The 17,819-nt window shown below is 43.7% G+C and overlaps 2 protein-coding genes across 2 annotated transcripts in view; one reads left to right on the top strand and one right to left on the bottom strand.

The window, feature by feature from the left end:
• The first annotated feature begins 479 nt into the window (after window positions 1-479).
• LOC109897891 (Krueppel-like factor 9) lies at window positions 480-5,872 on the top strand. The gene is made up of 2 exons (XM_020492539.2): window positions 480-847; window positions 3,883-5,872. Exons 1-2 carry the CDS (start codon window positions 517-519, stop codon window positions 4,104-4,106), a joined length of 555 nt encoding a protein of 184 aa, XP_020348128.1. The 5' UTR covers window positions 480-516; the 3' UTR covers window positions 4,107-5,872.
• Window positions 4,795-17,819, bottom strand: part of LOC109898775 (ral guanine nucleotide dissociation stimulator-like 1) — a 34,425-nt gene continuing 21,400 nt past the window's right edge. Inside the window, exons 11-17 of the mRNA XM_031833294.1 lie at window positions 16,421-16,453; window positions 16,189-16,310; window positions 14,219-14,308; window positions 13,782-13,965; window positions 13,343-13,564; window positions 13,114-13,228; window positions 4,795-13,007 (exon numbers count right to left, since the gene is read on the bottom strand). Coding sequence (XP_031689154.1) covers window positions 12,820-13,007; window positions 13,114-13,228; window positions 13,343-13,564; window positions 13,782-13,965; window positions 14,219-14,308; window positions 16,189-16,310; window positions 16,421-16,453 — 954 coding nt within the window. The 3' untranslated portion in view covers window positions 4,795-12,819. The remainder of the gene's footprint in view (window positions 13,008-13,113; window positions 13,229-13,342; window positions 13,565-13,781; window positions 13,966-14,218; window positions 14,309-16,188; window positions 16,311-16,420; window positions 16,454-17,819) is intronic.

Below are 17,819 nucleotides of genomic sequence, written 5' to 3'. Positions count from 1 at the left end.
TTCAGTGTTTTGTTGAAAAATATGATGACTTGCATTTAATAAATAGCAGCCCGAAATGCCAGGGTCGATTTTTCTTCCCAGTCAGACCCTGCTACACCCACATTTGGTGCAATGTGTGAGACGTTGAGGAAGGTTGACATTGTTGGTTTATTGCACAAGTGATAGATTTTGTATTAGTTTGTCCTGTGCCATTTAAAAAACTAGACATTAATTGTGAAGACAGTGAAAGGATTTTTGGATCCCCAGGATTTAAAACAGTACAGGAAATATTGCATGATGTCTCCCTCTTTCACGCTCCTGAGGCTATGTAAAGATTTGAGTATACATTTGAACCCGACTGAAAGAGTACATTTGTGTTTTTTTGTGGAAAATTAGGAGTATGCTTTCCCCCTTCCCAGATCATTTATGATAAAATTGCAGTGTTCACCCCATCCAGTAGGTGCCGGCATGCACATCTAACGTATGTTTCAGGGACCAACATAATCCCATAGAAGAAGAAATAGAAGATTCAACATCATGGCCGTTGCCGGAGTTATTGATGAGCATGGAAGATTTCAGCCTATGTTGGCTTTGCAGGATTATAGTAATTCTTCATTTGGAGGAACTGATACAGACGTCAACATCTCATGCGGGGAAGGCGGCTACAACACGATGTCCGATTCCACCAATCCAACACCGACGCCTGTATCCATACTCGCGCGCATATCGCTCATACCAGGTGGTGAGCGACACGGATTATCGCACTCTCCAATTGTTAAAAAGAAACGACATGTTTGTACGTTTGATGGCTGTGTCAGGGCCTACGGAAAATTGTCTCACCTGAAGTCGCATATAAGGACACATACAGGTATGTATGTGCGAAGTTTAGCAGGTCGTTTTCATGCTGACCACACCGGCCTGGATGCGTGCGCGAGTTTTGCTAAATAAATGTACACATACATGTTATTCAATCATTTCATCCCAACTGCTCGCACGAGTCAAGGATCGTCTGTGTAGCCAAGCGCTAAAGTAGAACTTGGTTCTATTTTAAACGCTTGATGTGCTGCAAGTCCTGTCTCTCCCATCTCATTGTTTTTTTTAGAAACATATACTCATGCGGGTGATTGGAAGATGAAGGTCCACACTTAGGGTTGCCAACATTCTCACTACCAAGTAAGGGACAAAAGGTGGCGTGCCAGTGAACGGTGCCACGGCGGTGTGGATATGGTGTTGTGCGACTGAATATACAGTGTATACTCAATTGGAAAGTAAAATCATTTTTATATTCCATTTATTCTATAACTTTACTCAAACTGTATCATTATGTAAACGTGTGACTAAATGATCAAAGAAATCACAATTTGGACCTTTTTACAGCAATTTCTTTTTTTAAATTCAAATGCGAAAGGAGGGAAAGGAGGGGCATGAGTCACACAGGTCTTTACTTTGATATCTTTTTGCTGCTCTTGACTGATTCAAGCAGTCCTTTGTCATGTTGTATAGCCAGAGAGAACCCTTACATGACTAGTCACAGTTCACAGATATTTGAAGTTCATTTTTGATCAGCTCTGTGCTGCATCTGTTTCTTGAGTCTGATCATTTAATGGTCATCAGAGAGAAAATCCTCTCTACAAAGACATCTGAGCCTGGCACACTGAGGACAAATGAGACAATCCTGAACATGTTGGTTTTTCCTAGGTTTTGGAAAACTGCCACCTACTCACTAGTGTATTTTGTGGTATCCTGTCTGTATTTCCTCCCGGCACAACACTCTTCATAGAGTTGGTCCATACTGACTGTCTGTCATTTGGAGGGCCACCACCACCTGCTCCAGGTCAGTGAAGGAGAGCTCCTCATAGTGGCCAATTGGTTTCAGTTTCACCATTACATTTTCCGGTGAGAAGTCATACCACTCGTCAGTGTATGTAATGACAGTGTCATAGAACTTCAACGTCCTGTTACTGCTTGGACCTTTGTGCTGACAATCGTTTGTTCATCAGCCGCTTGTTTTTTTCTAAAAAAGCTGTCCTGTTTCCGCTGAAGCATCTTCATTTTGGACTTCCTCGTAAACATCTGTGATGCAGAGTGTTGTTTCCTCCAGGTTTTTTACGAGTTGGTCAAAAACACACACCACGTTGTGTAAAAAGCACAGATAAATCTCAGCAGCTTCCGTTTTTTCTTCGTACTTAAAAGTACTCTTCAGTGCCACAGGACAGGTCTCCCCAAGGGACACGAAGTATGATGTAAGAGCTGGCCAGCTTTGCAGGAGACGATCGACAGCTGGATGAAGAGGGCCATCGTGTGCAAACATGTCGCAGAATTTCACGCCACTCAATGTCTCAACAAAGGGAAAAAATGTACGCAGTTCCTCTCTTCGGGAAGCAGATACTGAGAAGTGGCTGTAGATCATTAAAACAATTGCCTCAATATCCACTGACAGCTGATCGCAGGCGTGCTTGCAGGCATTATGAGCTATGTGAGCTGGGCAATTAGCTTTCAGAATGCAATTGTTGGCACTGCTCAATAACTGGTAAACGGAGTGGTGTTTTTCAAAGTTGACATTGGCATTATCTGCTGCATAGACTGGGATGTGTAATCTCCAGTTCATGCTTTTCCAGACATGTTTCTAAACGCACACTGGAAACATGTTTCTAAACGCACACTGGAAACAACATGTTTCTAAACGCACACTGGAAACATGTTTCTAAACGCACACTGGAAACATGTTTCTATTCCCTTGTTTGAGGCATCACTGGCAACTGAGAAATACACGGGCTCACCTTCGTTCGGGGACAGATCTTCCAAAATATCCCGTATATCCCGCATTAATTGGAATCATCTCAGCTTTCGTTCTTCCCAAGTGCATCTTCACAACATTTGAGTCGTGAAACAAAACATCGTTGAGCTTAACAAGACAGTCGGTACTGTTGTAGCTGAGTCCATGTTTAACAGTATGGTACACATACAAGGCCGTGATTTTTGTCATTTTCCGCAGTAGACGTCACGAAGAATGTGCCAATACTGCTAGCACGTTTAGCTAGCATGGCCTTGTGCATTTATGTGGATGCATGCTGAGTTAGGTCATTCCCCTCCATGGCCAATTTGAGAATTCCCGATGGTATGAAGTACAGAAAGCTTTCGTTGAGTCACCACTTAACCCACATCTTTTTTTGCTTCCCATTGTTTGTTGTAGTAACTCCAGTCTTTTTTTCAGGTTTATCCATATTTCCTTGATATGCCAAACTGACCGAACAACAACAACAACAAATTACTTTGTAGGAATTGCCGTATTTACACTATAATGTGATTGGATGAATATACGGGACAAGGGAGGTCCTGTATGGGACAAACCAATTTAGCCCAATATAAGGGATTCCCGGCTAATACGGGACCGTTGGCAACCTTATCCACACTCCAGTCCAGTTGGTTGCCAATGGCCTTATAAAATCCACAGAAAACTAGAGGAGAGACTAGGCTTCCCCTTTTATCTGTTGATTAATTGTCAAAGTAGAGAACACCATTTTGTTTGACTCAAAGTTGGGCAAAATTCTATAAAGATCCAACAAAAAAGAGGACATTGTACAAGCTAGATAAAATGTCCATGAATGCTTCATGTATGTTGACCTGTCCCCAAATGAATAGTTGGTTCAGAGTTAGTTTGCTATTTTAAACCTGCATGTCCTGATCACGTCAGGTGTGGATGGACAGAATCAACATGCGCCCAATGGTGGACACGCGCGCCTGGTGTAGTCAGCATGTTGGCCTCCATTGGTCATCTATTAGCCTACAGTCCAATGTAATGGATGACCGAGCAATCGAGGCTATGCTTACCGTGTGTGTGCATCGCATACAGAGAAGCAAGGATGTTGGTTGTGAATACTAACTTTCTTCATTCCATCCCAGGTGAGAAGCCCTACAACTGCTCCTGGCCCAACTGTGACAAGAAGTTCTCGCGTTCTGATGAACAAATCCGCCACCTGCGGACTCACACGGGCGAGAAACAGTTCCAGTGCCCACTGTGTGCCATGCGCTTCATGCGAAGCGACCACCTGCTTAAGCATGCCCGCCGCCACCCTGGCTTCGAACCGTCCATGATCAGCCACAAGGGTAACCCAATAATGGACTAAAGGAGCCTAACAGTACTCCTTATAGTCCAAGGACATTACATGCTGTTTAAAGGCAAATTGGCTCTGGAAGCCAAAACAGCCAAATACTCAATCTAAACGTGAATTGATTCTCAATTGCCGTACGGTTCTAGAAACATAAATCCCTTTATTTTCATTTCACATCAAAATAATTTCACAAATACTCACTGTTTTAACTGATTTTAACAGTTGCAGCCGAGTGTTTTTTTTCTTCAGTGACAACACGTTGTGGTGTCCTTCCGTTTACACACAGGTGTTCGGAGACAGATTGCTAATTGGCAAAGGTAGTCCACTCGGTCTTCTGTCTTTTCTGTAAACAAGCACTAACATAAGGCTGTGTGGGAACCCTAACCCTATAAAAGGTGCGTATCAATTGAACCATTTGTTTTTAGAAAATGATTTATTGCTGACATGAAAAATAGGGTCATTATGCTTCTAAAACTGTACCGCAAGCGATGTGTGTTAATGTTAAGACCAAGCTTCGGCGCTCTTTCCCTCGTACAGAAGACTCCTTTTGTCCAATGACTCTTTTGTAATGTAATTGAACTGTGAGTCATGATCAAGGGCTACCATAAAGGGGGGAGGTAGGGCCTGGGGTGTATTTAATAGAAACATGTTTGGTATGTTGCAAAACATTTTGCAACAGTTTACTCCAGACAGAACATTTTTGAAATTAAAATGAGTTTCTGTTGGACAAATTCAGGTAGGCCCCTCCCTATTTCGTTCTGTTTGGTTCCTAGAGTAAACAGTAACCGTTGTAAAACATTTTGCAACAGACCAAACGTTTTGCAATTGAATCCCGACTAATGGATAGACCCCTGGTCAGACCAATGGATCTCCACTGGAAGCAGAGGAAGAGGTTCTGTACCCATGCCCTGGTCCCAGATCTGTCTTAAGACAACTCCTGGGACTATTGTCATGATACCCTACATTCATGTTTGGCTTGACAAGGACCACACGTGGCACAGCAGAGTTGGCTAAAGCACACATACAGATGGGATCAGGCTACTGTAGCCTAGTTCACTCAGCCTGTCTCAGATAACTCATCTTGTATTATTGATGTTCAATACCCACTGGTTAGGTTTCGTTAATGCTAAGATAATAGGTCATGTTTAAGTTTTGTATGTTTTATAGCTTTTGGTATAGTGGAGATAATAGTACGATTACTGTGGATAGCAATTATTTATGGAACAGTTGTTATATTTGGTAAACTTACTGCTGGTACTGTACTATAGATGTGTTAAACCTTTGTGTTAAACTGAGCTCTGAGATCAATAATGGCACTAAGTGTTTTTATGATTTATTTGATCCCTTTGGGGCATTTTTCACAACACTTTGTACCAAACTCAAAACAGATCATCAAAAAGGCCGTTTCACAAGTCTCATTATTCGATTGACTAAGTACAACGCAATCATACAGTCTGTTTTTCAAACGTAATCAGTGTTTCATCTAGAAATACATGTTCATATGAAGTAATTGCCTTTCACAATGCAATGCTCACATTACTTTTGATAGGATTGTCTTTGCATTTGTTTAAATACATTTAATTGACTTAATCAGACTGCTCTTAATTGATAATCACTTAACCATTTGGTAAACCTATATAATGGTTTTGAGAATAATGAATGTATGTTATACTGTAATGTAATATTATGAATGATTTTACTTCAGTAAGTTAATAAATCTGATATTAAGATCAGATGTATGTAATGCATCCCCTATACAGTAAACATGTATCCAAAATGAAGTTGCTGGGGTCTTTGTGTGGTGTTTGTTTCAAACTGCTTTCTAATGGCATGTTACAGAAACGAATGATGTCAATGGGAACCTATGGCCAAATGCTCAAGACAGACTTGATTCAAACTAGTGCCTGCTAAATGTCATGTTTCTTTCATTTGATAATTATATCTGAAACATTGATTTCTAAAATAAATGTATTGATCGTGAAAGATGTCTTCAATGATCACACATGGGATAGAAAGATTAATTTAACATTGATTGTGCGAGTACTGCCAAATGTGAATTGTAATTTACTGTTCTGTAGAAGATTATTCAAAAAGGGCAATTTGTACATTTACAGTGTACAAAACATTAGGAACACCTGCTCTTTTTATGACCGGCTGGCCAAGTGAAAGCTATGAACCCTTATTGATGTCACTTGTTAAATCCACTTCAATCTGAATCCGTGTAGGGGAGGAGACATGTTAAAGAAGGGTTTTTAAGCCTTGAGACATGAACAGTGTGTGTGTGCCATTCAGGGGGTGAATGGGTAAGACAAGTGCCTTTGAATGTGGTATGGTAGCAGCACCGGTTTGAGTGCATCAAGAACTACAACGCTGCTGGGTTTCACACAACAGTTTCCCGTGTGTATCAAGCAACCCAGTATCAGATTGTGAAACACACAAATTGCTTATTGGAAATGTGGAAAAGTCTTTTTGTATACAGTGAATTACAATCACAGAGACAGACAAACGATAGCAGGGTGGTTGGTTGGGGAGAATGGGTGGGCGTTAACAAAGGTTGTGTGTTCGAATCTCATCATGATGAACTTCACAGGGTGGTGAAAGTGCAAGGTGATGAGCTTGATGTGACTTTCCAATAAATATTGAGGGTCTTATTCTGGTGACATGATCATCGATGCTGGGCTGCCGTTTGACAAATAAAACTACATCACTCTTTTGTCCATAATAATCTCATGTAGGCTATACTGCACCCTGCTGGCTATACTGCACCCTGCTGGCTAGAGTGCACATGCCAATACCAGAGTGGGCACATTTTTGGTGAGCACCATCAGTGGAGTTGAATGTGATGGAAACCCATTTAACTTGTTTTTAAAAAAAATGTATTCGGTACATGGGAATTGAACCACAAAAGGTATTTATAGTGCACTACATCACAGCCTTTTATATGAAACAAGTCAAATTTGATGGAATCAGATCTGGTGGGAAAATGCGCATTTTGTTTTTATGCAGATTTTAGAATATTCACCTGAAAATCTGTCATCCATTGGATGGAAACCTAGCTACTGTTTCACTAATTTATGGTAAAGAAATGACCAAGTAGATGGTAATAACTCATTTATGATACTTGTTTGTACCAGAATAATAACTGGAAGTATTGTTCAACTCTGTAAATCTTATGTTGTTAAAGGGTCAAACAAATAAACAACATCATAGTAATGATCATTTATTTAGGTAGAGAATTTTGGCAGTGAAGACGCACAAATTGAGTTCATGAGAGAAAATTCACAAGTGTTGCATGAGAATCAACACAGGGAGAATCGACCACAGTACATCTTGCCCAGCATTTAGTACTGAATGACCAATAACAGTCCAGTACACTGCTCAGTGAGATGGCCAGAATGTCAGTATTAGAGAATGAGCGTTATAGTAATAACCAGTGTGATGGAGAGAATAGATGAAACGTAGGAGTGTATATGGTAGGGACCGGTTTCACTGTGTGGGTTAGACAGGTGGAGGTGTTAATGCTGGTTAGGCAGTGTGGGAGAGCCGGTATCCGTGGGATTCCGTTAAAAGGGGGGTGGGTGTCAGTGTGTAGAGGCCTCGGCACAGGAGGAACTGAATTAGTGTCAGTGTGTAGAGGCCTCGGCACAGGAGGAACTGAATTAGTGTCAGTGTGTAGAGGCCTCGGCACAGGAGGAACTGAATTAGTGTCAGTGTGGGCTAGTGTGAAAATGTAATTCATATCGTCTGTGACAAACTATTGAGGGTGAGTGTTTGTTTGGGTGAGGCTCGGTGCACAGGGAGCTGGCTGTTCAGAATGTTGTAGATAGAAAAGTAATGTAAGAACGGACATGTCTATTCTGAATGACAGTCTGTTCTGCACAGTACATTTCCAACGGAACATCCTGTAAGAGGCTCGGCACACATTACAGTTCCTGTAAATGGAGTACGAAGCAATACGTGAATGTCATATTTTGTCACAAAATGGATGGCTCTGTAGTATGTAGGCCTGTCTACGCAGGTGTTCTCCACTCAAAGTTTCAACCAGAACGTATTATTTATTGCGCCACACTGGTTGAAATGGAACCAGAAACAGATTTTGTTCCTCTTTCTCTTTTGGCACTAAGTTCACAAAATAATTAACTTGACATCTATCAATTTAAACTGCTCTAAGAAATAAGCACCAGTGCTGCTATAAATCCGTGAAAACAAAAGTTATGAAAGTGGTGAAATGCTGTTTATAAACTGCACATTCTCTAAGCTCTATGGAAGAATTTGTGACTAGAACTGTAAGAAATGTACTTTAAAATAGCAACATTCTCTCCGCTGCCAAGAAGGCTCTAGAATGTTCTTGCTCAGGGCCCCGACTACATTCAGCCGCGTCAACAGGCCGAAAGCGCCCACAGCCATGTCCACCGCCTAATGCCCCCTTTTTTAAATAGATTTAGAAAAAAAAAGTACTACCCCCTTCTTCGATCTTGTCTCATCGCTGCAACTCCACAACTCCGCTGCAACTCCACTCATCGCCGCCTCTCTTCTCCACAGGCTCGGGAGAGGCGAAGGTAGAGTCATGAGTCCTCCGAAACATGACCTGCCTAACCGCTCTCTTTTACACCAGCCAGCATAACCCGGAAGCCAGCCACACCAATGTGTTGCATGAAACACGGTTCAAATGGCGACGGGGTCAGCCTGCAGGCACGCCACAAGGAGCCCCTAGGGTGTGATGAGCCATGTAAAGCCCCCCCCCCCCCCCCCCCGGCCAAACCCTCGCTTAACCCGGATGACGCTGGGCCAATTGTGCGACGTCCTATGGGACTTCCGGCCCCGGACAGTGAATGAACCCAGATCTGTAGTAATGCCTAAACACCACTTTTAGACCACTGCGCCACTCGGGAGGCCCTAAGCCACTTTTAGACCACTGCGCCACTCGGGAGGCCCTAAGCCACTTTTAGACCACTGCGCCACTCGGGAGGCCCTATGCCACTTTTAGACCACTGCGCCACTCGGGAGGCCCTAAGCCACTTTTCGATCCAGAAAAAAACCCTCATTATTTAATTACAAATCGGATTATTTCACATGGGGAAGATGTGGGAAGCTAAAGGGCTTGCTTGATGAGGTAATGTAAAGAACCGAAACTTTCATTACATGTAGCTATTAATCAAATATGCAGTTTTTCTTTTTTCTTATTAACTCAGTGGTGATGATTTCAACGTGATTCTTCTTTGCTTTACTACAAATGGGAAGATGACAAGAAAATATCTGCTATCGCACACTTGTGAATGTTGCTATTCTCGGGTCTAGGAACACCGGCGAGGGTATCATGTTGGACCGGCGAGGGTATCATGTTACCAAAAGGTGCGCGTTGCTCCTGAAAATCTGACTCCACCCAAGAGTACACACACAGTAAGTGATAGAATGATCTATGGATAGACGTTAACGCTGCACCTGAATAAGCCCCAGTACTGAATATAGTGTGCAAACACTGAGCATTAAGAGTGGGAGAGTCTGTCCCTCTGTCACCATTCCAAATGCATCACAGCAAATCTGACACTGGCTTTTTTCTGACATCTGAATTCACATATTTAAAACCATTGTCTTGCATTACCCTCTTCAAGTTTTCCCCTTAAAAAACACATAGAAGAGAAACAAAACGACACTTCACTTTGTTCAGCGGTGAAAAGGAGAGGAGCAGATGACTGTTCGCCTACTACTCTCACCCCCCCCCCCCCCCCCCCCTCCAGGTCTGATCACTGCTGTTCCTATTCCGTCTCCCTCTCCTCCAACCCTACCCACTCATCCCCTACCCAGATGCTAATGTGCCCGTCTCAAACTTCGCTCTCTCCCACTACTTTCTTCTCTTCTATCCTGTAATTTCTCCCTTCTAATCTTCGACCCTATTCTCCTCACTTTTCGCATCCTATGACTTGCTCTGTCCTTTTTTCTCCCACCCGGCTCGGCCTTCCTCTCCTGCTCTGTGGCTGAGTGACTTATTGCGAGGTTACAGAACGGCTACAGCGAAAATGGAGGAAAACTAAACTTCCGGAGGACCTAACATCCTTTCACTTCCTCCTCTTCCTCTGTATCCGCTGCTAAGGCCACTTTATATCACTCAAAATATAACGTTTCTGCCTCTAACCCTAGGAAACTCCTCTTCCACCTTCTCCCTCAATACCCCACCCCCTCCCTCCATTTTTGCGGACGACTTTGTCAACCAGTTTGAAATGAAGATTGACGACATCCGCTCCTCATTCATTCAGCCACCAGTCCACTGGTCCCACTCACACAGAACTACCCTACGCCTTGACCTTTTTCTCCCCTCTCTCTCCAGATGAAATCCTGAGACTAGTGAGGTCCGGCAGCCCGACAATCTACCCACTCGTCCCCATCACCACCTCCTTTCTCCAGACAATTTCCATTCCTCACTTCAATCATCAACTCATCCCTGACCACTGGCTGTATTCCCCTCTGACTTCAAAATGGCCAGAGTCGCTACCCTCCTCTAGAAACCAACACTATGTAAATTTTTTACAGGTATCCCTTCTTTCTTTTATTTCTAAAACAATTGAGCGTGCCGATCTTATTGAACCAACCAGCTTCAAGACTGGTTACGCCACCGAGATTGCTCTCCTCTGTGTCATAGAGGCTCGCCGCACTGCCAACGCTGACTCTCTCAGTTCTCATCTAGATCAATTCACTGCCTTAGACACCGTGAACCATCAGATCGTCCTCTCCACCATCTCAAGGCTACGCATCTCAGACTCTGCGCACTCCTGGATTGCATCCACCTGGCAGGTCGCTCCTACCAGGTGGCGTGGAGAGGATCTGTGTCTGCACCACTTGCTCTCACTACTGGTGTCCCCCAGGGCTCGGTTCTAGGCCCTCTCTTTTCTTTTTACACCAAGTCACTCAGCTCTGTCATATCCTCACATGGTCTCTCCTATCATTGCTATGCGGATGACACAACCATTTTTCTACTTCCCCCTTCCGACACTCATGTGGCGACACGCATCTCTGCGTGCCTGGCAGATATCTCAGCATGGATGTCAGACCACCACCTCAAGCTCAACAAGACAGAGCTGCTCCTCCTCCCAGAGAAGGCCTGCCTGCTCCAAGACCTCTCTATAACAGTTGACAACTTCACGGTGTCCCCCTCCCAAAGTGCAAAGAACCTTGGCGTGACCCTGGACAATACTCTGTCGTTCTCTGCAAACATCAAAGCAGTGACTCGCTCCTGCAGGTTCAGGCTCTACAACATCCGTAGAGTACGACCCTACCTCACACAGGAAATGGTGCAGGTCCTAATCCAGGCACTTGTCATGTCCCGTCAGCTCCACTGGCTGCCAGTCAAAGTTCGCATCCACTACAAGACCATGACACTTGCCTACTGAGCAGCAAGAGGAACTACCCCTTCCTACCTTCAGGCTCTGCTCAAAACCTGCACCCCAATCCAAGTACTCTGTTCTGCCATCTCTGGTCTCTTGGCCCTCCCACCCCTACGGGAGGGCAGCTCCTGCTCATTCCAGTCCAAGCTCTTCTCTGTCCTGGCACCACAATGTTTGAACCAGCTTCCTCCTGAAGCTAGGACATCAGAGTCCCTGCCCATCTTCCAAAAACATCTAAAACCTTAACTCTTCAAAGAGTATCTTAAATAATCCCCCTCAATATATTACCTTTCATAAACTAAAATGTACTTACTATGATTGAGTTATGTGGTTGTCCCACCTAGCTATCTTAAGATGAATGATAAGAGCGTCTGCTAAATGACGAAAATGTAAATGTCACTCATTCCACCTACTTCCCACCTCCGGACATCACCTAGCCTCTAACAAGTGCATCTCTATTAGGACTGCTAATCAATGCATCAGGCAGCGCAATCCGGGCCTCGCATAGAGCCCCATCCTATGTGTCAATACACCCTAAAAGGTGAGATAGGACAGCTAAACAATATCAAAAGGACAAAAACTTTGTTAAAACCAAGTAGTAACCTATCAGAATGCCTCTATACTGGCATTCATCACACAGTTAACAATGAGAGGTGCAGTCCTGAGTGGTACACACAGTGCACACTATGAAATAATGGAAACAAAGAAGACATCACACAGCTCCTGTCAATCAATCACACAGATTAACACTGACACAGGAGCCGATCATTCATCACCGTTAATAAAGGCAACAGGACATCTCAGTCTTGCTCTCTGTCCAGGCTCCCAGCTCCCTCTAATAGGAAACATACAGGCTCCATAGGAAAGAAAAGAGTCGATAAAAAAGCTGAATACTGATGGGGGCTGGAGTCACTCTTCCTACCTGTGCAAAACCTCTTCATGTGGAGAGGGGGGACGACGACTGTCTCGCTCTGCCATAGACATCTATATGGCACCACTGTCCCACTACACATCCATAATAGTCCATAGGGGTTTGGGGGAAGTGCCAGAAAGGGAAGGCCACAGGCTACTACTGGAAGGGATGTTGGGAGAGGGAGCACTAAGAGATGGGGGTCTGATTAGGGAAAGGGAATGTGGGAATAGAGAATTCAGAGTCTAAACTCATCGACTTCAATTCGTTCCCCCATGTTTGGTCCTTTTCAGTCTCCCACCACCACTCCCAGCCCATCCAGTCGGGTGTCCGAAAATGTACGCACTCACTACTGTAAGTCACTCTGGATAAGAGTGTCTGCTAAATGACAAAAACATTTGAATGTGTCCCTCCAGGCATAGTGCCCTTGTCCTGGGGGTCACAGTGTGACCTTGCTGAGGCGCAGCAACAGGCTGGAGCGCTGCTGGGCACGGGGGAATGTGGAGGCGTAGTGACTCCTCAGTTGGACCGACCGCCCAGCAGTGCCTCGCACACGCAGCAGGAAGTCAAAGTTGGCTGAGGTGTTCATGGCGTAAAACACATTGGCGGTGTCTGGAATCACCAGCTCTGGAAAAGGAAGGATTTTTCCCACAATATCACAAGTCAGTAATTACAAATGAGATTATGAAAGACTGAGTGTGTGATATTTGAGTGACAGGGAGAATATTTGTACCTCTTTCATCAGAGATGACCTGCACCAGCTCGTATCCCTCCCCAGGCTCACTCTCCAGGTTGTGTTTGGCCACGGCTTTAGAGATCACTGCTGGAGTCTTATCCTGACTCGTCAACTGGGGAGGGAACAACACCATGTACCAATCAAAAACCACTAAAATGGTTCCATACATTTATTCAAAATGTCTTGGCCATCTGAATCAAAGTACTAATCTCCTGCTGAGACGTACCATGATGCTCTTGTAGAGGTTGCCGTTGCCCTGCTCCAGGCTGACTCTGATGATGCAGGCGTCCTGAGCCTGGGTGTTGTAGGCAGGGGGCAGGGGAGAGGAGGGGGACATGGGCATCAGGGAGTTCAAGCGATGGTGCATGCAGGGTGGGCCAGGGAGGAAGGCTGAGGACAAGGTAGTGTCCATGGAGTGGAGAGAAATGCAATAGCAAGACTCGGACACCTGGACACAAACAGATACATTAGTTAGCACACAATGCTGACATAATTACAACAACTAATTTATACCTAGAATTATTTACACATGATGGGAAAACTAAATGTGACAATACAGAACAAAGTAAATGTAAAACATGGAGTGTGTAAATCCCTCACCAACTTAGCTAGTAAAACATACTTGAAGTAATATAACAATAGGGGAGTGGGTGTTAGTGCTTTACCTTGTTCTGCTGTGCATCTGAAGTGTGTATAGGTGTCATGCCTAGGCCCTCGCTGTCTGAAGGGCTGGAGTCACTGGACGACACACTGACTGAGTCCACGCTCTCCCCTGAGCTGCCAGTAGGGGGCGACCGAGGTGTTTCTCTCACTGGGGAACAACCTGCTGAGTCTGCTCCTTGGAACAGTCTGGTGACAGAGGGAAAATGGTCAGGTAAAAAAAAAAAGAAGAGCAAATGGGTCAGATAGATCTAACATCACACTGATATAACTGTTTCCTGTTAAAACATAACAAATATTATGTCAAAGGCTAAGGTTCCAAATCTGATAGTACTAGGAATTCTACAACAATACCAAGTCTATATTTCAGGGTAGATATCTTGTAAATCTAAATGTAAAGTACAGTATCCTTCATTTTTAAATTCCTCCAGTGTGTACTTACAGGCTGAGTCTCTTAACCATGCTCTTGCGAAGTTTGGGTAAGGTTGGACTGCTGTCTCCGACTCCTTCAATGTCACAAGACATAGCATGGCTACAGGAGATGAACAAAGAATCATTATGACGTCACTGCTACCAGCCTATTTAGCCTCAGCACAATGAATCAAACAATCAGAATGAAAGAGAGCAAAGCATAGAGATAGAACAAAACACCAGTCTCAACGTCAACAGTGAGGAGGCGACTCCGGGATGGTGGCCTTCTAGGCAAAGTTCCTCTGTCCAGTGTCTATGTTCTTTTGCCCATCTTAATCTTTTATTTTTAGCAGCCAGTCTGAGATATTACTTTTTCTTTGAGACTCTGCCTAGAAGGCCATCATCTGGGAGTCACCTCTTCACTGTTAACGTTGAGACTGGACTGGTGCACTTCACAAAATAGATTGCATCATGAGGCTGGAAAATGATGTGGATATATTGAAGTAACATCTCAAGACATCAGTTAAAGCTTGGTCGCAAATGGGTCTTCCAAATGGACAATGACCCCAAGCATACTTCCAAAGTTGTGGCAAAATGGCTTAAGGACAACAAAGTCAAGGTATTAAAGTGGCCACAAAGCCCTGATCGCAATCCCAAAGAAAAATTGTGGGTAGAACTGAAAAAGCGTGTGCGAGCAAGGAGGCCTACAAACCTGACTCAGTTACACCAGCTCTGTCAGGAGGAATGGGCCAAAATTCACCCAACTTATTGTGGGAAGCTTGTGGAAGGCTACCCGAAACATTTGACCCAAATTTAAAAAATTATAGGCAATGTTACCACATACTAATTGAGTGTATGTAAACTTCTGACCCACTGGGAATGTGATGAAAGAAATAAAAGCTGAAATAAATCACTACTATTATTCTGACATTTCACATTCTTAAAATAAAGTAGTGATCCTAACTGGCCTAAGACAGGGAATTTTTACTAGGATTAAATGTCATGAATTATGAAACACACACACAGTGCCTTCAGAACATATTCATACCCCTTGAGTAATTCCACACTGCTGTGTTACAGCCTTATTGTATAATTTTTTTTAAATACCCCAAAACATGTTTTATTTTAGCAAATTTATTTAAAATGAAATGCAGAAATATCTAATTCACATAAGTATTCACACCCCTGAGTCAATTATTTGTAGAAGCACCTTTGTCTGTGATTACAGCTGTGAGTCTTTCTGGGTAAGTCTCTAAGAGCTTTCCATACCTGGATTGTGCAATATTAGACTATTATTCGTTTTTTGAAATTCTTCAAGCTCTGTCAAATTGGTTGTTGAACATTGCTAGACAACCATTGCCAATGATTTTCAGGTAGATGTAAAAAAAAAAAAACTAACTAGGCCACTCAGAAACATCCAGTGTAGATTTGGCCTTTTGTTTCAGGTTATTGTTACTGGATTTGCCCCAAACATTACTTTTTGTCCTGAAAACAAAGTGTTATTTGCTTCGCCAATCTTTTTTGCAGTATTATTTTAGTGGCTTGTTGGTCTTTGCGGTTGTATCTGTGTTTGACATTCACAGTTTGACTGAGGGACCTTACAGATAATTGTATTTTTGGTGGTACAGAGATGAGGTAGTCATTCAAAAATCATGTTAAACTACTATTGAACACAGAGTGAGTCCATGCAACTTATTATGTGACTTGTTAAGCAAATCTTAACTGCTGAACTTATTTGGGCTATCCATAACAAAGGGGTAGAATACTTATTGACTCAGGACACTAAAGGTTTTCATTTTTAATTCATTTCTAAAAACATAATTCTACATTGACATTACAGGGTATTGTGTGTAGGCCAGTGACCATTTTTTTTTTTTTTGCAATTGAATCCATTTTAAATTCAGGCTGTAACAACAAAATGTAGAATAAGTCGAGGGTTATTAACACTTTCTGAAGGCACTGTGTACAGATAGCGTGAATGATTGATGATGTTGTTTGTACCTCTCCTCCTCGCTGTGTTGGGGCTGGTTCTTGAACCAGCGCAGGAAGGCAGCATCAGCACTAAGACAGTAGCTGTTACACGCAGACTGCAGCAGCTTGATCTGAGCTATCACCTCAAACTCCTGAATAAGAGAGAGAGATCAAGGTCAGTCATATCAATAAAGCTGACTACTAACAATGACTTGTCCCCTTTACCTAATTAGTGGTTTAGAACAGGTTAAAGATGACTCACCCTTCGCCTCTTCTCAAAGTTGATTAGCCCCCCCTGCAGACAACACAAACGCGACAGTGTGACAGACTGAACGCAGATACACCACAAAAGTATGTGGACACCCTTTAAAATTTGTGGATTCGGCTAGTTCAGCCACACCCGTTGCTGACAAGTGTATAAAATCGAGAACACAGCCATGCAATCTCCATAGACAAAAATTGACAAATTGAATGGCCCGTACTGAAGAGCTCAGTGACTTTCAACGGTCATAGGATGCCACCTTAACAACAAGTCAGTTTGTAAAATGTCTGCCCTGCTAGAGCTGCCCTGGTCAACTGTAGGTGCTGTTATTGTGAAGTGGAAACATCTAGGAGAAACAACGTCTCAACCGCAATGTGGTAGGCCACACAAGCTCACAGAACATGACTGCCGAGTGCTGAAGCGCATAGAGTGTAAAAATCGCCATTGGACTCTGGCGCAGCAGAAACACGTTCTCTGGAGTGAGGAATCACACTTCAGCATCTGGCAGTCGACGGACGAATCTGGGTTTGGCCGATGCCAGGAGAATGCTACCTGCCCCAATGCATAGTGCCAACTGTAAACTTTGGTGGAGGAAGAATATTGGTCTGAGGCTGTTTTTCATGGTTCGAGCTAGGCCCCTTAGATCCAGTGAAGGAAAATCTTAACGCTACAGCATACAATGACATTCTAGATGATTCTGTGCTTCCAACTTGGTGGCAACAGTTTGGTGAAAGCCCTTTCCTGTTTCAGCATGACACAGCTAAGACAACGCTACTCTTGCGTTGTCTTAGCTGTGCTCTTAGGGTCTCCCCCAGTCGGAGGTCCTCAGCGCTCTGGAGCAGGTTTTCATCAAGGATCTCTGTACATTGCTCCATTTATCTTTCCCTCGATCCTGACTAGTCTCCCAGTCCCTGCCGCTGAAAAACATCCCCACAGCATGCTTCACCGTAGGGATGGTGTCAGGTTTCCTCCAGACATGGCGCTTGGTATTCAGGCCAAATAGTCTAGAATCTAGTTTCTCATGGTCTGAGAGTCTTTTAGGTGCCTTTTGGCAAATTCCAAGTGGGCTGTCATGTGCCTTTTACTGAGGAGTGGCATCCGTCTGGCCACTCTTCCATAAAGGCCTGATTATTGGAGTGCTGCAGAGATGGTTCTCCCTTCTCCACAGAGTAACTTCGGATCTCTGTCAGAGTGACCATCAGGTTCTCCCTGACCAAGACCCTTCTCCCCCGATTGGTCAGTTTGCCGGATGGCTTGCTCTAGGAAGAGTCTTGGTGGTTCCAAACTTCTTACATTTAAGAATGATGGAGGCTAATGTGTTCTTGGGGACCTTCAATGCTGCAGACATGTTTTGGTACCCTTACCCAGATCTGTGCATCGACACAATCCTGTCTCGGAG

This window comes from Oncorhynchus kisutch, linkage group LG10 (genome assembly GCF_002021735.2).
Source record: "Oncorhynchus kisutch isolate 150728-3 linkage group LG10, Okis_V2, whole genome shotgun sequence".
Lineage (NCBI taxonomy): Eukaryota > Metazoa > Chordata > Actinopteri > Salmoniformes > Salmonidae > Oncorhynchus > Oncorhynchus kisutch.
The sequence above is the reverse complement of the archived record's forward strand: the minus strand, read 5'-3'. Positions and strand labels throughout refer to the sequence as shown.